The sequence below is a fragment of the Athene noctua genome, chromosome 1, assembly GCF_965140245.1.
Source record: "Athene noctua chromosome 1, bAthNoc1.hap1.1, whole genome shotgun sequence".
NCBI classification, from domain to species: Eukaryota; Metazoa; Chordata; class Aves; order Strigiformes; family Strigidae; genus Athene; species Athene noctua.
The window spans coordinates 107,094,184-107,116,212 of NC_134037.1; the positions used below are offsets into that span (position 1 = coordinate 107,094,184).

General features: G+C 46.1%; 1 protein-coding gene across 1 annotated transcript; it reads right to left on the reverse strand.

The window, feature by feature from the left end:
• Positions 1-1,012: 1,012 nt before the first annotated feature.
• LOC141957775 (T-cell activation Rho GTPase-activating protein-like) lies at positions 1,013-10,536 on the reverse strand. Its single transcript, XM_074899775.1, has 4 exons — positions 10,423-10,536; positions 1,599-1,649; positions 1,211-1,372; positions 1,013-1,126 (listed from the first exon to the last, which is right to left on the reverse strand). Exons 1-4 carry the CDS (start codon positions 10,534-10,536, stop codon positions 1,013-1,015), a joined length of 441 nt encoding a protein of 146 aa, XP_074755876.1.
• Between the last annotated feature and the right edge of the window lie 11,493 nt (positions 10,537-22,029).

Consider the following 22,029-nt stretch of genomic DNA (forward strand, 5'->3'; position numbering starts at 1 on the left):
CTTCTGCTTCGCCCGCAGGGCCATGCTCCTTTTCCAAAGGCAGCTCTGGAAAGCAAAAGCGTGTGCAGCAAAGTGACTTGTTGGAAGTGGCCAACAGCTCAAGCAAAACCCACGGGAAGCCCTCCCCCAGCTGTCTGCTCAGGCTGTGACAGCCCTCAGTCCCTCCTCCTACCTGTGGATGTGTCCACGGGCTCTGGTGACATCTGGCCAGCCATCTCCTCCCCAAAGATGTCGCTGCCGTTTTCAATCAGAAATTCCACCAGCAGCTTCACCTGCACACATCAAAGCCTTGGTTTCAGTGCAGGCGTCTGGAAAGGTGTCAGGCAGCCCTTCCCGCTGCTGACCCTTGCTTCTGCACAGAAGGCTGTGGCTGTGGGGCTGCTCTGCCAGGCAGCCACTCCCCCGGCATTTGCTCGGGAGAGGAGCAAGCTCTGACGGCCCAGGCAGGCTGCAGCCAGCCGGTCAATAGAGCGTACCTTCTCGGTCACCTCCAGCATGGCCTCGAAGGGGAGCAGGGCCTCGTCGGGTGGGCCCAGCAGGTTTGGCCCCAGGCAGATGGCCAGGTTGCTGGAGGTCATTCTGCTGGTGGACACCTGGTGGCCAATGTTCTGCAGCAGTGGGAGCAGCCGCTTGAGGAGGAGGAGATGGGCTGCCGGCAACTTCTCGGCCACCCTGAGGGAGCAGGAACACAACGTTAAGGAAGCAGAAGTTGCCCCCAGCTGTCCCTGAAGCTTGCACAAGGCAGGCGGGAGCCAGTGTCTGTGTTGTGCCCCTTTCCACGTGCTCCCAGTCAGCGATCAGGAAGAAAACAGAGTGTTGCTTCCCAGCGCCCGATTTCCCCCAAGCCCACGCAAGGGAAGGCTCCCTGCCCACGCCCTTTCCCCCAAAATGACACCCCAGCCCAGCAAACGCGAGCTGCCAGAAAATGCAAGCTTCTAAGGAGCCCGTGCCTTTCCAGGCAAGTCCCAGGCCCCCCCCACTCCCTACGCAAGAGGCAGGCTGCTGGCCACACTTACACTCTCAGCTCTTCCACCCTTGCCTGCTGGCTCGGCCTCTCCATGGCTTGCATCCAGTCCTGGTAGAGGTCCACGTCCAGGAGCTTGCCGGGGATGCTGCGGAGAAAGTCCTGCAAGGCCAAGGGCTTCAGGTGAGCCTCTGAAGATCCCGGGCCAGCCAGGAGCTCTTCCAGCGGCAGGGCAGAAGCGCTCACCTTCAGGACGGCAGCCAGCAGGATCTCGGGCTGGCTTGGCAGGTCCACATCTGCGCCGCGGTCCAGGGCCTCCTTCAGGTTCCGAAGTTCCGTCGCGCCGGCAGCTCTGCGGAAGATCCCCTCCGTCGACGGTCCTCGCTGGTGCAGGATGTCCAGGAGCTCCTGCGGGAGACGCAGGAGGACAGCTGCTTGGCTGAAGAAACAAGTGAGGGCAGAGGCCAGAGCTCTGCCCCAGGCTGGGCTCCCTCGCCCCGCAAAGGGCCTGGGACCAGCAGCGTGAGGCGTGGGTGAAGAGCCCAGTCCCCCAGCCAGCCCCGGAGCCGCTGGGGACGCTGCCTCTGGAGCAGCCGGGGGGAGGGCTGGGGCCCCCCTGTGCAGGCTGGCCTACCTGGATGGGCCGGGGCAGCGTGCCGGCCTCCCCGCAGAGGGCTGCCAGGGGCTGCCCAAAGAGCGCCCTGCTGCAGCCGGAGCCCGCCTGCCCTGGCGCCGGGGCAGCGGCCGGGCTCCGCCGCAGAGCAAAGGGCCAGGGCAGCCCCCTCCTGCTGCTGCTGCGGCTGCTGCTGCTGCCGCCGCCGCTCCCTCCCGCTGCAAAGGAAAAGAGAGCAAGAGCCCGTCAGTGGGAACCGCCAGGCCAGCGCTCCCGGAGCCTGCCCTGCCCTGCCCTGCCCTGCCCAGCCCTGCCTGCAGCGCGGCGCTGAGCGCTGCGGCGGGACGGCACGGGCAGGGAGCCGGCAGCTGGAACCAGGGCTCTGGCTCGGCGGCTCCGGCTCGCAGCCTCCTGAGAGCCGGCGGGACAGCCCGGCCCAGCCCTCGCCCTGCCCTCCTCCAGGCTGCCAGCAGCAGCAGCAGAGGGAGGCTCCCTGTCCGGCAGAACCACGTGCAGCGGCCGCTGCCCAGCGGGTGTCCTTGCTCGTCCGGGTGACCTCCGTCCTCCCTTGGGGTGCCCAACCTGCAGGGTGACACTCAGGGAACAAGCGAGCAGGGCTCATTCCCGGCTCTGGCCGAGAAGCAGGGACCCCTCTGCCCGGCTCTGGGGGCAGAGCTCAGGCAGGCAGCACCTCGAGTGCTCAGCACTGTCGAAGGCTCCCGAGCGCTCCGCTCTCTCCTGCTGCAGCGTGATGGGCACCGATTTCCTCTGGGCAGAGGGCAGCAGCAACAGCATCCTCCCTTGTGCAGACGTGCCGGTCCTGGAGAAAAGAAGGCCCTCCCTGCCCTTCGTTCCCAAACTCACCCGATGAGCGGCGAAGTCCCCCTCCCTTGGTAGATGGGGCTGTTGGAGGCCCTTGCTTGGGATCAGCCTGCAAGAACCAGGCTGCGCTTAGAGAGCAGCCCCGCAGCAGAGAGGGCCACCGGCAACGGCCACCCGGCACCAGCAGCCAGAGGGCGGCAGAGCGGGGACTCTCTGCCCTCCCGGGCTCCCTGCCTCACGCAGCAGGTTTCCTCCCAGCACCGCCGGCGAGGACACGCGGCGTTCCTGGTGGCTCCCCAACCCTCTTTGCTCCTGGAGTGGCACCGCGGGACCCTCCCTCCCTCCTGCACAGGCTCACCCCAGCGGCCGCACATCCGTGGCACGCCGGCACAGCCAGAGGCCGGTGAAAGGCAGCCATTCTCACCTCTGCCCGACACTGCATCAGCCGCTCCAGGCTCCTGGCGCTGAATGTCCTCCACTGGGCAGGAGAGAAAGAGTGGAAGGAGGTGAGCAGCGATGCCTCTGCTGCTCGGCTGCAGGGCCAGTGCTCGGGGTCAGCGGCCACACTAGAGAGACACTCACGGCGTGGCGTCGGCTCAGCTCCTTCTGCAGGAGTTTGATGGATGGGACACTGGCCACTCGGGCTCCCTTTCCTCCATCGGGTGTCCTGTGCACCGGGAAGGGGCCAGGAGAGAGCTGGGTGAGCCCCAAGCCACCTCTTGTGTCTTGTCAGGCAACTCTGCCGGAGAGCTGCCCGCAGCCGCAGTGGCAGCTCTCCCCAGCTGGGGAGCTGAGGTCCCCCATTCGGCTGTGCCTGAAGCACCCCCCTAGCTTACCCCAGCAGCTTGCCCACCCACAGCTGCTTCAGTGCGCGGGAGCTGCAGAAAGAGAGGAGAACCCGCGTCAGGCCCCGCTGCCGCCCAGCCTGTCGTCACAGGCAGGCGCCTGCACAGCCTTGCCCCTTGGGAAAGGCAGAGGGGCAGCACAAGCCCAGTGGGGCAGGACAGGCCTGCTGCCCAAGCCCTGGCTCCCTCTGTGCTGCCAGAGCAGCTGCCCCTGCCCTTCCCTTGTGGGGTCCAAAAGGTGACCAGGGGATGCAGGATGTGGGAACGCACCCCCCCATCCCTCCCTGCCGGCGCGCTGCCCGCTCCCTGCCCAGGCTCTGCACGGAGGGCAGAGGCCATTCACAGGGTGGCGTGGGCACGCTTGGGAACCTCTCCTGCCCGGCCGTGGGACGTGGCCCCACGACTCACCCGAAAGTGGCAACGCAGGTGCCGGTGGGCCAGATGAGGAGGATGGAGGCCCTGTCCTCCTCGCTGCCTTCCTCCTCCTCTTCCCCTTTGACCTCCCCCGCTGCCTGCTTCCCGCTGCTCAGCACCCACAGCTGGTCCAGGGCCAGGCGGAGCTGTGGGCGCAGGGTGGTGCCACGTCTGCGGAGAAGAGAGACGGGCAGGGAGCCTGAGGTGGCCGCCTTGGGGTGCCCCCGGGCAGAGCCCGGCCCCCCACCTGCCCTTGGGACGGACGTTGGTGCATCCGGCACCAAGGCCCCAGGGCCCAGGGCTGGTGCCAGAGCGTCCCTGGCCTGGGGCCGGGGCCAGGGATGGGGAAAAGGCAGCTGGGCTCCCAGGGGCTTACTGCAACTTGGCAACCACCAGTTCCTCTTGGAGGAGGAGAAGGCGCCTCTCGCTCCTCTTGCGGCCCCGGGTCAGCCGCACGTCCGTGCTCAGCACCGCCTCGGCCTCGGTGAGAGCCTCCCTGGGGAGCAGAGCGCGGCGGGCATGAGAATGGCCCCGTCTGCGGGGCCCGGCCGTGCCCGGCCGTGCCCGAGCCGCGGCGGGAGCTCACCTGGAGCGCCAGCAGCAGTTGGCCTGACCCATCCTGCCCGGGACAGGAGGACCCTCGCTCTGCACCAAGGATGTGGCCCAGCCGGCCACAGCGAGGACGGGAAGCGGGGTGCCGGTGCCGGGGAGCGCCGCTCGGCCTGGCCCTGCCTCCTCCCGGCGCCGCTCCGTGCCAGCACAGCCCCGTGCTGCCGGCTCTGGCGGCTGTTGGCTCCAACGGACCAACGCTGGGCCCAACGGAAAGTGGGCGGGGCCTCGGGCTGGGGGTTCCATCCAGCATGGCCCTGGCTGCCTTGCCCTGGGGAGCCCAGAGCAGGACAGAGCAGAGGGGAAGGACCCCCCCTCCACCTGCTGCCAGGGGTTTGCCTGCTGCAGCCCAGGAGGCACTTAGCCGCCACTGCCCCAGGGGTACTCTGCTGGCTCCAAGCTGGTCAGCCTCGGGTCCACCGTGACCCCAGGGCTCTGCACAGCTGCCTTCCAGCGGGCTCTCCCCCAGCACATACGGCTCCAAAGGCTTCTTCCTCCCCGGGTCCAGGACGGCGCTCTTCCCTCTTCCCCTTCTTTGACCACAGCAGGCTCCTGCCAGCCCCGTTCTCCAGCCTGCCAAGGGCCCTCCGCTGCAGGAGCCTCCCCTCCCACTCGTGTGCCCTCTGCAAGCTGCCTGAGGCTGTGCTCTGCCCCACCATCCCATCCGGATCCCTGAACGTGGACGGGACGCGCATGGTGCGGGGCAGGGCTTTGTCACAGAACGATCAGAAATTGAGGGGGAAAATCCTTTCTGGTTTTGTTTTTTGGTTTTGTTTTTGGTGTTATATACACAGTGCTTCTCCTTGTCATCCCTTCAAGCCATTTAAAGGTGTACAGGCTCTCTCGTTTTCCCTTTCAGTCTCACACCTCTTGGCAGTACTGACCTCGCATGTAACGTTGGATCGGGCTCTACTCTGGCACAGACTGTTACATAGTAGTAGCCTACATTAGTAGCGAGCAGATTATCTGCATTAATGGTGCTGACACCAGTGACAGGAGGTTGCATCTAGCTGCTGAGCCAAAGGCTAAAACTCACAGGTGTCTGCTGAACTCAGTGGGCTATTGATTGAATTCACCACGTTCCAAAAAGAACAGGTACAGGAGAAAGGCATATTCCATCTTGACTGCTACGATGCATGTGGTAGGAGCTGTTGTAATAGACTATTGTAACTAATTTGTTATGTTGGGCAGGGCGGGTACAATACACTTGAATGATCTGTAAATGTTAAACCATAAAGATGTAAAGTGTGCCATGCGGATTGGAACAGTGTAACCGTGTCTCAGAAACCCCACCTAGAGCTAATATGTAACTGCTGTCTGAAGAAAAGCCCCCCAAAAAGATGAGATCATGAGGCTTTTAAAAGATCCAATAGGAGAAAAGCGCGCCAAGAGACCAAGGCTTCGAGACTTTCGAAAGACCCAATAGGAGGAGGACACGCACCCAAGCAACTCAAATGACCCAATGGAAAAGAGCAGGACAACTATCTGCCGGGAGGAGATTGGTTAAAGACGATGGCACAAGAGTATAAAAAAACGCTGCTTTTTGGAGCTCGGGGTGCGTGTGGCAGAGGCGCGGCTCTCCTCGCACCCAGCGCTGCTTTGCCTATTGCTTCCCACCCTCAGTCGACTGAACCCAAATAAAGCTATATATATTTATAAAAACTGGCTTTGTCTGATTATAACAGTGAGAAGGGAAACCCTCCACGCCCCTCCACCCACTCCCTTCTAAGAGAAAGGACGAGAGAAAAAAGATGCAACTTCTAGAGCAATGGGGCTTTTAATAGCCAAGGAAATTTCCCTCTATCACGCCCATTCCATGAGGTACAGATACCTTTAATCTCTTTTCTCCACTGGGTCTTGCTAAACCACTTTTTTACTGAATCATATTTATAACGTGTACCTAAAGGTGATGAACATATTTATGCTGTTTGTACAGTGAAAGATCTAACATATGCTTTTTTTATTTGTTATCGAATATGGTGCAGGTTTTTTAAAAGCTAAGAGACCAACCTTTATTTTTACCAGCAAATGTTTTTCTTTGGGTTACTGTGTTACTAGAACTTCCCTATCTTTATGTAATTTATAGTAATATATTTTCATAAGGAATCATAAAATATAAAATCTTTTAAATTACATATGTAAAATAAAGGAAATGTATTTTAATGGGTTCCATCTTTGGGACTCATAAATGTGTTTCTTCATGTAAGGCCCTATCAAAGATCACTCAAATTAATAGAAAGGGTTTCAGAGATTTCTATAGATTTCAGATTGGTCCCTTGTTAAAATTTAATTTCACACAGTTTAACTGAAATAAGTGACATGTGGAGCTGATTTGTTGCAGTTTTTATTTCTTGTGAAAAATTTCAAGGAAAAATAATCCATTAAAGAAATGTTTTTCCATTTGCAGTAAAAGCACCTACTAACCCCAAACTTAATGTTTTGGCTGTGTCTTTGGCAACAAGGAAAACAGTTCTGACATTTCTAGATATGCTATCTAGCATATAATGTTAAATAATAAAGCCATTTTAGAAATATCTAGAATGCTCATAATCAACTTGTTAGCATACTTGAGTGAAAATAGACAAATATCTAATTTTTACCTCAGTTAGAGTGCTCCTAGATATTGACTTAATTTCTGAATAGGGCTTTTTCATGCTTTTCATTCCCACTCACATGATTTCTGTGCTGACTAATCCTGTCTTAATTCCCCCAGTTTTTCAGTTCATGATGTATGGTCCCTTATACCTTCACATGGCCCAGAATTATGAGAATTACTTTCCAATCTGACTTGTGTACATCATACTTTGCTACAAAACCATAATAAACTCCTAAATCTCTACCTTCAAATCTTGTCTTTCTGCAGGCATTGAAGATTTATGACTTTGTTCGCAAGACAAAAAATACTATGTGTAAACGCAGCAAATGGTTGTAGGTAAGCAATATGGACAAGCTAGGCGGTTCTTTGGGGCTTTCTGGTTTAGAAGTAAATAGTAAAAGTTTTATGAGTAGCAAGACAGAGTTCAAGAGCTTTTCATCTTTATAAAGTATTTATGTAAAATACATTGTTAGGTTACTTCTCCACACAGTATGCCTCATTTACAAACACACAGGGTTTCTTCTTATTACTGACCATTTCAGCTAGGCCAGGTCCGGACATTAAGATGGTTTCTTTCCTTGTTTCAAAACATGGAAAGTCTGTGGACCAAAGAAGTCCTTCAGCTATGCCTGTGCTAACCCATATTGTTAAGTGATGCCATCAATGACAGATACTCAGTGACTGTGATGTAGATATACCTCATATGTACAATGGTATAGTAGACAAGGTAAAAGGATCTGGAATGTAAAAAGCAATAATATTGCTGCTACACAACATAATAAAATCTAGCTCTCTGCTTCAGCTCTGAAAATAAAAATAAGGAACATATAAAAAATCTTTCTTTATTGGTGCTTAGTCTCAAGGACGGATTATTACAAATGATAATGGAAGCAAGGGAGCCTTTTTCTGGTAATTAATGGTCATGTGCAGAGAGCCAGTAACAGAGGAGAAATATCTGAGCTCCTGGTCATTTACTGATATCTCAGATCAGAAAAATAAAAGACATAAAAGTAAATCCTGACTTTTAACATAGTCAGCGGTAGTTCTTACTGGTGCTTTCTTAGAGGAAATGCCTGTACAGTAACTAAGTGTGATACTTCATATTTTGGTACTTCCCAACTTGCTTATGTGCCCACTGTTGCATTCAAATAAACAGGACTTCTAGTGACTGCAGGAGGGGACTCCATAAACTTAATGACAAGATTTCAAATGCTCACAGACATTTATGACTACATTTATGCTTAGTTTCTAGTCTACTTTTATTTTACCACAAAACTGGCTGCTCTGAAGCCACGGAACAGGGAAGGCTCAGGGAGCACAATGTGAGTGTCTGAGCAGCCCGGAGGGTTGAGAGGCTCGTCCAATTAGTTGAGCCATTTGAAGGCTGACCAATTTGTACCAAAACTAGGCCGTTCAAAGTTTTTGCTTGCGTTTGCAAAGGGATGTGTATGTTTCCACTGACTCATGAAGAAGTCTGACTTTGGAAAGCTATTTTAAATTAAGGAGAAGCATTCCAAACTACCAAGAACATTCAAAATCAAACTTGACTACCTTCTGTAATAGCCACATTTTCCACCTCCAGAGGAGACTTGCTTCAGCCTCAAAGAAGGAGAAATAATGACATCCAGTGGTGTCTTACCTCCCCAAACATGTCTGTTATGTTCTTCAGCTTACCTGCCCAGCACCAAAGTAGAAAATACTCAGTGAACAACCATACACCACCACTCCATATGGTCCAAACTGCAGATGTAGTACAATTACAAGTGTTGAAATATACATGTAAACCACCCCACTTGTATACTCTGCTCACTAGGCTTGCTAACAGAAGGATACACATTCCAATTTCTATTAAGAAGCTCAGAGTAATTATTTGGGAACTTAGTCAAAATACTGATTAGAACATTTAATCAGAATATCAACAAGAAACAGCCCTTATTTTCCAAAGAGTAGAAGTAAATACTGTGTATTTATACAGCATAGATGAGGGATTTTTTTAAAAAATGGTGTCAGAAATCCTTCAAGTCCTATATACTCTCTATAAATGCATAGCTATATGGTGTAAATAGGTATGTATACCTGTATCATGACTTACTAGTCAAATCCTCACACAACTTATTCACTTTATTTAGAAATGCTTTTTGTTCTTGGCAAAATGGACTTAATCACAAATAGGGTCTGATACATACATTAATGGGGTGTGTCTTTTAGATCAGACTTCAAAATCTACCACATATCATTAGCTTGGATGCTCATTACTTTCTGTAACTCATTTTTTTAAAAAATTAAGGTTTGTCTCATTCATTCTTTGTCTAATATTTTCTGACCAAGAAATGTCAGTATTTCCATTCTACTGTTCATATTATTAGTGGTATTGCTATTGTAGCAACACATGGGAACCTGACTCAGGGACTGACTCCCATTGTGCCAAGTGCCGTCCACACACAGAACAAAAGCTGGTTCCCGCTCCAGGTCTTTAAGCTTGTTAAGTGCTTTGGGCTGAAAAGCTTTGAGTGGATATAAAATATTACAGCTCATGCACAAAATTTGTTTAAAAAGATAATCAGGTTCTAAAGGGAGCTGATTCAACAAATGTGTGTAGTAATATATCAAATTTCACTTGTGGTCCCCTGTGATTTCATAACGATATGTGCAACACTTAATTCTCACTTATACTAAAGCCAGTTTGCATTGCTTTTACAATGAAAAGCTTAAAGTAAATTCAAAAATGGCCCCAGGGGATGCATTCTTTTTGTGCTGCTATGGCCAATGATAGAGTTGAAAATGGATGGATACTCGGAGCTATTCATTCTCCCTGGGCATGGGAAAGGGCACAAAGACACCAAAGTATCCATGTCCTGCTGATCTCTGCAAGTGTTGCCACCCTCTCTCTCCTTCTCACTATCTTTTCCTGTCTGCTGTGATGCTCTCTAGCTGTCCTTCTGTGCCTATTTTAGAGTTCACACAAAAATCAGACATATTCATCTGTCTGAACTGAACTATATAGAATTATCCAATTTTAAGAACATCTGGAGACTCCAGGAGATTTTCTGGAATTCTTTTCTTTAACAATGCTTTAATAGTTGTGCATGAAGTCATAGCCATCCAAGGACTTTCAGACTGGATTGTGCTCAGCTCAATTGTTAATACCTAGAAGATAATAATGTAATAATGGATCAGCCCAGCAGTCCACCTACTCTGCTCTCCTGTTTCCTGCAGAAGCTTATGATTACCCAAAGAAGATACCAATGATCTCCAGTATATCCTGCTAGCTTCTGTCAGTCTGAGGTTTATGGATATTTGAGCCTGAGGCTGTATGCTGGTGTTTTCATTGTCTTCAATGACTCTCTCAATAATTTGTCTAATGATTTTTGAACATATATGAAATTTTGGTACCTACAGCATTCTTTATTCTCAATACAGCACTGTTTGATAGTCACCTGCAGAGTGAACAAATAATCATAGTTTTTTTATTTATTTTAGAACCTGGCATGTGACCAGGTTTTGGGGTTTCTTTAGTTCCTGTGCTATGAGAGGCAGTGAACTACTGTCACTTTCTCACTGTCTCACTGCCACTTTGAAGATCTTCCCCATACACTTCCTTCCCATCAGACACCCACTGCTGCAGCTCAGCTTGCTGGCTGACAGTGAAGTCACTGAGAACAAAGCCACTCATGGAGACATGTCAACTCCTGTTAGGACTGCTTCACTTAGACAGGAACAAGATACATAAATGAGACAACTTTTGGTAATAAAGTTACAACTTTTCATGTAGTTTAGATTGAAAGAAACTTTCTGTGCAAAGGCTGCCACTTACATTAACTTAAATAAGGAACTGACATTAAAAAAAAAAAAAAAAAAAAAAAAAAGTACCTAACCATTAGATTATCAAAGTTTTAAAGAGCAATTACAGCATCAGCAAGGATTTGAGAAGATTCCTTCTTAGGTTGAATGTCTGTTGCTCTTCCAAAGCAGTGAAGAAGTCATAGCTAATGCCATGGCTCTCACAAGATGGATCTCAAGGGCACAGGAGAAACCCGGCTGCACAACCACCCAAAATATTATCTGTTTGGGACTCCCCACTCCACCCTTAAGTGTAGAATAGCTTGAGAATTAGGTATTTTTAATTTGTTATAACTTGCAAGAACTGGCTTCATTGGCAACTGCAAAGAGGCTGGGACTGTATCACAGCCTAATAAAAGCCCCAGTAAACTTTTTAAACTAGTTCACACATCTGCAGTCTGATGGGGGGCATTACCTAATGTGTGCTGTTTCTGCTGTGCTCCCCACTATCCCCTCAGTTGTCACAGGGGGGAAAGTGTTACTATGATGTCCCCCAGGCATTTTTATGGCCTTCTCTGAACCACCACCATCTTCAGACAAACCTCATGAGAATTTATTGGAGGGATATAGGTAATTCTCTGAAGTGCCTATAATTCTCACTTCTCAAGATTCTTTGAAGGTATTATAACCTACCTCCGGTCCACAGACTCCTTCAAAGGGAGATAAAAATACGTGTCTGGTATTTTTATACCTTGGATAAAAATAATCAAGCTATTCCTTTGGGTCCAGTCAGAGTTTTAAAGTGTTTGTTCCTCCAAGTGCTATGATTTCACCACACAGTCCACAAAAATAAAGCCCATAATTAATTTCCAAGATTTGAAAATGAATGGAGACATTTAAACCTGTCCACATCGAGGAGGGTGGGGAGCTCTTAGTAGGTTTGTATGTCATTAGAAGGTGAAGTAGATTTAGCTAACAGTGTTGGTCATCCTTGCTTCTTGTATGTATAAGTGTGCTATGTCCAGTGGGATTTACAGTGGGACTGCACAGTATTTTACGAGGTGATAAGGTGGGTTGTCAGACTTTTCCCAACTGAGGCAGATTTCCAATGGTCAAAGACCATAATAGATAATACAAAGGTACAATTTTTTACTTTAAATATAGATATATAGCTCCTTTACGTGGCCTACAGACTCACACCTCACCATGTTGCATATGCTTCCCAGACATCATGCTTCCAGCAACGGCAAAAGAGTCTGAAAAGCTGCACTATAAAACCATCCAAATAGACTTCATTTACAGAGCTTGCAATATTTCAAGACACATTTTAAAGATGTGCAAGCTGCCTTCCTTTCTGTATTATTTCCATTCAAAGGAAGTCATTACAGTAAAATGCTGAGGGGCCAGGGGGAAGCAACGTCTGGCAGGGCCTGGTAGAAATTTACTTTGAACTCTGATGAAGAACATTTCCACTCTGTTTATTACTAAATCCACTGACCATAGATGATCCAAGGCTCATAAACTCAGGTATGATGGAACTCCCTAGGGAACTATCAGAAAGAGAGAAAGGTTCTGCATGAGTGTGCATGTGCTCTGTGTGTGTGTGTGTTATTTCTCTTTCATTCTGGGTGTGAGAAAAACAGTGACTGAATGACAAAAATTGTTATGTGCTCTCAGAAAAGTAATGGTACACAGCAGCTATTCTCAGAATGAAGAGAAAAATGCTTATTAAAATATCAGCATAACCTTTTTTCTTCCCCAGTTTTTCTGAGCTATTTGGAAGTACCCTTTTTATACTTTAGAACAGTTTTGTGGATTATGACAGGCTTTTCAGCAAATTTATTTCAGAAAGGAAAATCTGTCTTACATCACAAAGTCCAACCTGACAAAATCAGGATGAGGGAGAAGCCCCAGTGCTTTTTTTTTTTTTTTCCTTCTCCCTTCATCTACTTTAATTGATTACCTCACTTTATGAATTCTGTTTGTTATCTTCTCATGACATTCCTGGACCATACAAGCTTCAATCCTATATGAAAATTATTATCTTCTGTTCATCTTTATGTTAATGGGAGTTGGAAGATCCAGTTGAGCAGGATTGAAAGAGAAGTGGCTAAAGCTGCCATTAGATGGTAATCCAAAACTCTGATCCTGAAAACCTCTGATCAGTTACCACTTCTCTGTAGAGATATTTAAGCTTCATTAGCATATTACTTTTTTCTTTAATTCCTCAGATATCAGTCCAAAGAGGCGAACATTAAGCTACCAGTAATGCTGCTCCCTGGAGTAGGAGAGAAACCACAGATCCCAAGGGTTTTTTTAAGGATATTTTATCCACTAACTGCTAAATGTAGAACAAGCCATGAAGCAAGAATTGGCACCTAGGTCGTTCTTCCCCGGTGACTATCCCGATGAGGTGGCTACAGGAATGGCTCTTTTTCCCTGCTCTAGCAAGAGGGGAAGCTCAGTGTCCCCAAGGCAGTGATAGATGCCGACTGCAGCAACTTCAGACAAAAGTGGGAGCTGAGCCCAGGTCTCCTGCATTCTTAGGAATACTGAGCCCCTGGCTGTGATTTTAAGAGTGAAGCATGACTCTGGTTTGGCTCAGAAAGGACAGACAAGGCGCTCCTTTCAGACAAGGACACAGTAAATTCCCCTTTGGCACCAAAGCTTCAGAGAAAAGCTGAGTTAAGACAAAGTCCTGCCCTCAGAGTGTCTTATTTGTACATTTAGGCTAGGAAATTTCCTGGTCAACATGCAGGTTATTTTGGAGTGCTGCTCTGGAGCAGCATGGAATGGTCACCAAAGAGCAAGTCACAGGCATAACCTCCTAGAAGCTACTCACTGATGTGGATTTGAAGTTGATACCTCTAGGAAAAGTTAGCTAGATCTGCTTGGTAAAAACATTTAAGAAAATAAGTTAATTTTAAAGGAACTTAAATACACGCCCTTACTTAAAATCTAGCAAAGGACTGCTAAATCAAAACCCGAACACTCTTGTCATCTGAAATTGATATTTGGTGTGACTAAAAATGCCCATCAAATTGCTTCATTTTTAAGTCTCAACGACTGCACAGAGGAAAAAGCAATAAACGTTAACAAAAATTTTACAGGCTTTTTTGTGAGCTTTGACTTAGGTTTATAAAAACAAGGCTAATACCTGAAAAATAAAAGATGAATTCTTATCTTCCTTGTCAAGTTTTTATAATCCCCTGTTTGTGTTTGCTTAATCTTGTGAAAACAGAAGAACCATTCAGAAAAGTGGTTTACTCAAACAGCTCTTTCCAGGGGTAAAGAAATAATGAATTAACACAAACCAAATAATTTTAGCACTTGCAGTTACTCTCAACAGCAAAATAGGTTACAATAAAATAGGGAAGGTGTATTCACACCAGTGTTTTTGCTTAGATGTATGTTTCCCTATTGTGGATATGTTAGATCCTTTTCTTTGTTGATTGTGGAACAAAATAGTATATAACATGGCTGAACATAGTTTTTTATTATTACTGTAATTATGTCATCTATTACCATCATCTTAGCATACAGTTAGGATTGGGACGTGCTTGGCATGGTTCAGACATAAACTAATGAACAAGTCTCTCATTTAAACAACATATGCCGTCCACATAGTGGTAAGATACAGGAGATGGGGCTGGAACTCAGCTGAGATGACAGAGAGGGAAAGAGTGACGGTTGAAGGAATAGCCAAATATAATAAATACCTATTAAAATCAATAACAGCTTTTCCATCGGCTTAAGTAACTTTTGGACCAAATCCTAAATGTACCATTTGGAGGATTTATGGGCTTCTTTTAATAGACATGAACAAAAGTCTTTTTTATTAAATTATGCATTTGCTGCTGTGGCTTATGGAAACGGCATGCATATCTACTACTAGTGTGACGGACCTCAGTTCTGACAACACTTACACATTTGTTCAGCTTCACATGGTGAATAGGCTTAGTGTGTAAACTTAAGCATGTGTACAGGGCTGAGGCTTTTCTTAATTGTATAATAATTTTATCTGGAGATGTACCAAATCCAGACCTACTTTTCTCTGGCATTTGTTTTTGCTTTTAATGTTGACTCTCTTTCTGGTCCCTTGAACCTGCAGAGAGCACCACAGGGAGCTGTACCCATGCAGAACAGCCTGATGGACCCTCATGGAGAAGCAACACAGAGTATGGGCCTCTTGCTCTCAGACTTCACAACTATACAAATGACGTGGTACCACTAAAAAAAAGAAAACCAAGCCTGCTGAGTGCTTTGAAAGAACAGCTATACTCAGGAGATAGTTTTCCCAGCTTTGAATCTCAAGTAAACAAAGACACATCTCCTGAGAGGCTTAAACTTGTGAGAAAAACAGTATTTCAAAACCAGTATGCTTAGGTTATTCTGTTGGGCAGGTTTAGGTCACTGTACACTCATCACATAGGTTTTCTAACTTACTTTTTCAGGCATCAAACATACACAATAAACTAAGAGACAACCTATGTGCAGGATCATGGACATAAAACATAGACATTAAAGCACCTCAAAGTACAGTTTCATGACACAGTCAAGTTCATCTGTCACTGCTGTACCAAAGGGATGGTGGTCCCTCAGCATTAACTCCTGCTCCATCCCATAGGCTCCTGCTGTCTTGTTGGGCCAGCTCTTGAACTGATTCAACTCACCAAGAACTGGCAAAGTAACTGGGGAAAAAAAAAAAAAAAAAAAGAAGTGAAACATGAACTGATTCAGGGAAGATGCTAGGTAGCTTGCAAGACTCAACACAGGCTGGCAACATGGGTGGGAGGATGAGTGAAAGATGGCAGGACATCCCAGAGTGTTATCTTCACACATAGCTTGAGAGATAACAGCACTGAGGGCTCAGCTGCTGGGAAGGAAATAAAAGCCACTTCCTTCCAAAACAAGCTTCCAACAATGGTGGTTTCAACCATGGAGGTGGCTATGAAATGATGTGTTCACTTTTCATTGTGAGCCCCTATAGCTGGCCATGAACTAACTGATAATATAATAATTTTTTTCTAAGGTGAAAAAGAGGTAGATATGTAACTTAACTATAAAGAAACATATCATGTATCACATGGTCTCAGTTAGAGAAGTCTGTAAAGGACTCTGTCCCATGCTTAATCACATGCTTATACCATTAGTGATGCCAGGAAGGTGTTTATGCTGCTGGCAATATGAAGATGGATAAATATGTGCTCAAAAATTAAGAACAGATTTAACTGTTTTTAAGAATTCTAACCTTAAAATGGTGTTGATGATACATGGAGAACTTTGGAAAACATTAGTTGCAGAAATCTACAACTTCTATAGACAAAAATATTGCTTACTTTGGAGATTTTTGTCTTTCGTGTTCTTTTCTTAAAAGAATTTACTTTGAAAGGGAATTTATTATATTCTGTATAAAATAGTTGTAAAAATTAATGCTTTTATGTTATAATGTTTGTTTCTCACACTCTGAGCACTTTGCTCTTAAAAACTGAAACCAGTGATTTAGTTGAAAAGGTTTCTAAAACTGCTGAGGGAAAGACCCAGTTCTATCTTCACTAAAGTGCTTGAATCACCAAATCCTACTGACGCTTTCGGTTTGTCATTTTAATGCCAGGAATATCCACAGGCTTCATGATGTAATGCTTCTTCCACATTAAGCTTAAAGATATACTGAGCAGATACGTCTGACTCACTCGAAATCAGAATATTCAGAAATTTTAATTTATCTGTGCTATGCTGTCCTTTGCTTTCACATGGCTTCTTCATTTAAATTATTCACATTTTCAAATTTAAGGGCTGCCTGTGAAAATAAGGGATTGTTCCAGATGAATTTGAGTTGATAGAAGGAAGTAGGATAGCAGAATAGAGAAGGACAATGTGCTTGTGGGGCAACGGCAGGGAACAGAGAAAAAATAAAAATGAGGGAACTGGTATGGAGTGTCCTTGTTAACCTCTTCCAGATAACGGAAGACTACGATTTAGAAGAAGACTAGAAATTAAATCACTAGTGAAAGTCTTTCAAGGTTCAGAAGCATGTAGTTACATTCTTATTTTTTCAAATTCCAGGGTTGTACATTTCTAAAGTCCTGCCAGGGATAAAAGTAGATGTGCCAAAATACTGTGAGAAAGATTCATTTCAAAAGTTGCTGGACCTAACAGAAGCTGGACGTGGAAAGAAATCATGAGAAATCCATATTGCTTGAGATTTATTGACAGTTTTGTAGATCCCAGATGTTTTAATGATTTATATAAGCTACAAATATTTGAGGTCTTATCCAGAATTAATTCCAATATTTTAAAAATTTGTCTATCACTTGTCTTAATGGCCCACTGGACCTGGAATGATGAAATGAGTCTGTTTTCCCTTAAAACACAGAGCAGTTGATGAGGCCAGTGGGAGAGCCAAGTGGAAATGGGATAGTTGTTCAGATTTACCCTTCAACCGGGGACGCAGGCAAACCATTGCTTGTCTATAGTGTCAACTCATTTACAACAGAAATACAGATCTGGACATAGATGGGATACCTATTTTCCCAGCCCACCTTGATTTTATTATCAAGGTGGGAAACCGCTTTGAAGTTGAGATCCAAAGTAGCAGTTGGATCTGTAACCTTCTTGCTCTCTTATTCTTTGTATATAATCAGCAGTCATAGCGTTATTTCTGCAAATACAGTAGCTGTTCTCTGGGTGATTTTCTCACAGTGGTAGCACAGCAGGGGGAAAAAAAAATCAAATATGCTGTAAAAGTTATTATCAAAGTTACTTTACCTCTTTAAAATGTGGAAATCCTTATTCTTCTGGCATTACTATGGAACAATTTAAGAAACAAAATGTATTCAATATTTTGCATGGAGTGACTTCCATCAAACTTTGAGGGAAGTTAATAAATCAACAGAAATCACTTAACTGCAGCATTTTCATGGGTCCAGTGGAATTCTAAGCAAATAGCAAGTTTGCAAGAATGAAAAGTCACTTATATTATACACACAATCTAATGTTCAAAGGAGTGTAAAAGATGCTTAAGTGTTAATATTTTATGTAGCCTTCACTCTCAGTAGTAATTGCAAGCCATTAAAAAGAATGTTAAACCATAGCTGTTAGCACTGGCACAGCCCCAGGTAAACACTGAACCCTCACAGAAGGGGGTTAATTGGTACAAGAAGAGGTAATTTATTAAGGAACACTGAGACCCTGTATACACCCAAAGATCAGACTGAACTGCAAAAATCTTGTGTGAATATTACATCTGATAATCAGATTTCTTCCTTACAGTGCACTTTAGAGTCTCAACCTATTCAGAAAACTGAAAAATCAACAAGGTTTTTCTATGTGGCTCCAATAAACCTTTACCTGGTGCCCCTCAGTCTGCCTCTTACCCCCTCTCCTCTCCCTGGAAAGTCTGTTGCTCACTAAAACAGAAGCTTACTGACAAGAAAAAACAACACAACAATCAGACCAAGTATGTGGGATTCCCATTGCTTTCTTTTGCTAAGTTTTGCACACTGTGCTAGAGCCTTACTAGTCTTGCATAGGTCCAATTACCTTTTCCTGGAATGATAAGCTTGTGTTTTTATTAATTTTCTTAAAAGACCATCTTTTACAAGGTTTCTGATCCCCTAAGGCATAGTAAGGCAAATGGAAATGGGTAGCAGTCAGTTCTTCTCACCCCACTGTCTGGTGAACAACTGCTTTTAATGACCATGCAGAAAAACAGAGTATAGTTGTTTAGACATCAGGAAAGTCCTGCCTTCAAATCTCCACATGCCACTGTAAGTCTGGGATGTACCTTCCTTCCAAGAAGCCTTAGGAGCATTATGCACATTAGCAGCACTCCATTAAGGAAATCTACCCGGAAAATCTGCAGACTCAAGACCCAGATACAGTCTCCAAGCTGAAAGAAAGAGTAGCAGCTTTTTATGTTTCCCTCTCCCTGGCATAACGTTTTTCTTGATCTGCCATGTAGACATCTCCTGCATATCTGGTGTTTAAATTTTACTTGAAAGGTGCACAAAGTACATGACAGATGTGCAGTTTTAAAAGGCCAAATTTTATGATTTTTTTTTTAGAAATTTTGTACATAAAGTCAGATTCAAAGCCCATTGAGGTCACTGGCATTATCCCACTGTGCTCGGCAGGATTTGGACCAGGACCATGAACTAGACTATCTTGAAATCAGTGTTTAAAAGCCTAAACAAACTAAAACCAGGCTTGTGAGACCCTCCCCCCATTCTACATTTTGCCTCCCATGGAAAAGTTGCAAAAAAGCAGGAAATGAGGAATCTGATAGCTAGAAAGTTTTCTAGATCTGATCCCCAAGTTTTCCTCTTGAAGAGGAATCTCTAGAAGAAGCAAGAGTTACATCTGTTCAAATTACTTTATTAATCTATAGTAAAAGGGAAGGCTAATCCATTAAAGTGATTTGCAATTTTGTCTGTTTTGACACAATTTATTTTGCATTACTAAATGCCGTTATGCAGGGAGGTGTTATTATTTCTCATATAAGAAATTATTTACCTCTAAAATTAAATGCACTGACAGCTATACCTTACATTTTCATAGGTTTGGTTTAAGTATTTAATTTCTATCAGTGTAGATCTCACTCCTGTAGCTTTTTTTACTGTTATCATGTACTTTTAATAAAAAATGACACTAGTATAGAATTATGCCAATGAAAGAAAAAAATATATATACTTTAGTGATTATAAGGACTTCAAATATTGTGCTTTTGGATTCTCATATAATAAGCCCAAACCAAGCCTCAATTTTGAGAAACTCAACCAGAAAAATCTTTGTGAATTTATACATAGTAATGTTTTCACTTCTAAGTGCTGGTTCATAAGATTTAACAATGACTTTGTGTGTAAAATAAAAGCATCTTAAAATTATGTTCAGATTAAAATACAATTTTAAATTAATCCTAATCTTTTTTAAATTACTTTTGCTAGTTCAGATATTCTCTTCAATTTATTTTGTAAGCTTTCTTGTTTATTCATCATTTTTATTGTTCAACTAAAAGCCCTGGAGGCTTTCAAAGAAATGTTCAAGTATTTGTCCACATCCGCATTAAAAATATTATTCTAATTTTTTATTTTCCATTAAAATGTCATCCAATAATCCATTACATAATTTCAGCCTTTATTTTTCCATGACTTGTATGAACAGAGCTACTTAAATATGAAGGACTGAGAAGGAAGAACAGAGAAGGACTGGTGGATGATGTGGTGGTTGGAGACCAACTAGGGCACAGCAATCATGAAATAATCAAGTTCTCTATTCTTAGAGAGGCCAGGAGAGGGGGCAGCAGAACTGATGTCCTGGACTTCCAAAGGGCTGACTTTGTCTTGTTTTGGCATCTACTTGACAGAAACCCTTGGGAGATGGTCCTGAAGGGTATAGGGGTCCAGGAAGGCTGGGCACTCTTCAAGAAGAAAGTCTTAATGGCTCAGGAACAGGCTGCCTCCAGGTGTTGTAAGAGAAGCTGGCAACAGAGAAGACCACCCTGGCTGAACAGGGAGCTTTGGCTGCAACTCAGGGAGAAAAGGGGAGTTTACAGCCTTTGGATGAAGGGGCTAGCCACACACAGTGATTACAAAGATGCTGTGATGCTATGCAGAGTGGAAAACCAGAGGTCTGAAGCCCAGCTGGAAATTAATCTGTCTTCAGCAGTAACGGATAACAAGAAATGTTTCTATAAGTATGTGAGCAGCAAAAGAAAGACCAGGGAGAGCCTCCATCCCCTGCTAGATGCAGGAGGAAACATGGTAACAAGTGATGAGGAGAAGGCTGAGGTGCTTAATGCATTCTTTGCCTCAGTCTTTAATAACAAGACTAGTTGTATTGAGGGAATCCAGCCTCCTCAGCCAGAAGACAGAGACTGGGAGAAAGACCTCCTGCAATCCAGGAGGAGACAGTCAGTGACCTACTGCATCACACAGACACACACAATTCTGTGGGACCAGATGGGATACACCCCAGGGTGCTGAAGGAGCTGGCTGGGTGCTCGCCAAGCTGCTTTCCATCACTTACCAGCAGTCCTGGCTGACTGGGGAGGTCCCGACAGGCTGGAAATGGGCAAATGTGGCACCCATATATGAAAAGGGTCAGAAGGATGATATGGGAAACTACAGACCTGTCAGCTTGACGTCAGTGCCCGGGAGGCTGATGGAGCAGTTCACCCTGAGTACCATTACAAAACACGTGCGGGACAACCAAATGCTTAGGCCCAGTCAGCATGGGGTTATGAAAGGCAGGTCCTGCCTGCCAAACCTGATATCCTTATATGACAGGGCGACCTGCTTACTGGATGAGGGAAAGGCTGTGGATGTTGTTTACCTTGACTTCAGTAAGGCCTTTGACACCAGCATTTTCCCACAGCATTCTCCTGGTGAAACTGGCTGCTCGAGGCTTGGATGGGCACACGCTTTGCTGGGTAAAAAACTGTCTGGATGGCCGGGCCCAAAGAGTTGTGGTGAACGGAGTTAAATCCAGCTGGCAGCTGGTCACGAGTGGTGTCCCCCAGGGCTCAGTTTTGGGGCCACTCCTGTTTAACATCTTTATTGATGATCTAGACGAGGGGATCAAGTGCACCCTCAGTCAGTTTGCAGATGACACCAAGTTGGGTGGGAGCGTTGATCTGCTCGAGGGTAGGGAGGCTCTGCAGAGAGACCTGGACAGGCTGGAGCCATGGGCTGAGGCCAGCTGGGGGAGTTTCACTAAGGCCAAATGCCGGGGGCTGCCCTTGGGCCACAACAACCCCCAGCAGCGCTACAGGCTTGGGGAGGAGTGGCTGGAGAGCTGCCAGTCAGAGAGGGACCTGGGGGTGTGATTGACAGCCGGCTGGACAGGAGCCAGCAGTGTGCCCAGGTGGCCAAGAAGGCCAATGGCATCCTGGCTTGTGTCAGCAATAGCGTGGCCAGCAGGGACAGGGAAGGGATCTCACCCCTGTACTCGGCACTGGTGAGGCCGCACCTCGATTCCTGTGTTCAGTTTTGGGCCCCTCCCTACAAAAAGGACACTGAATGACTCGAGCGTGTCCAGAGAAGGGCAACGAAGCTGGTGCAGGGTCTGGAGCACAGGTCGTACGGGGAGCGGCTGAGGGAACTGGGGGTGTTTAGTCTGGAGAAGAGGAGGCTGAGGGGAGACCTCATTGCCCTCTACAGCTTCCTGAAAGGAGGTTGCAGAGAGCTGGGGATGAGTCTCTTTAGCCAAGTAATAAGTGATAGGACAAGAGTAATAGCCTCAAGCTGCACCAGGGGAAGGTTTAGATTGGATATTAGGAAACATTTCTTTCCAGAACGGGTTGTTGGGCGTTGGAATGGGCTGCCCAGGGAGGTGGTGGAGTCCCCATCCCTGGAGGTGTTTAAGAGTTGTGTCGACATAGAGCTGA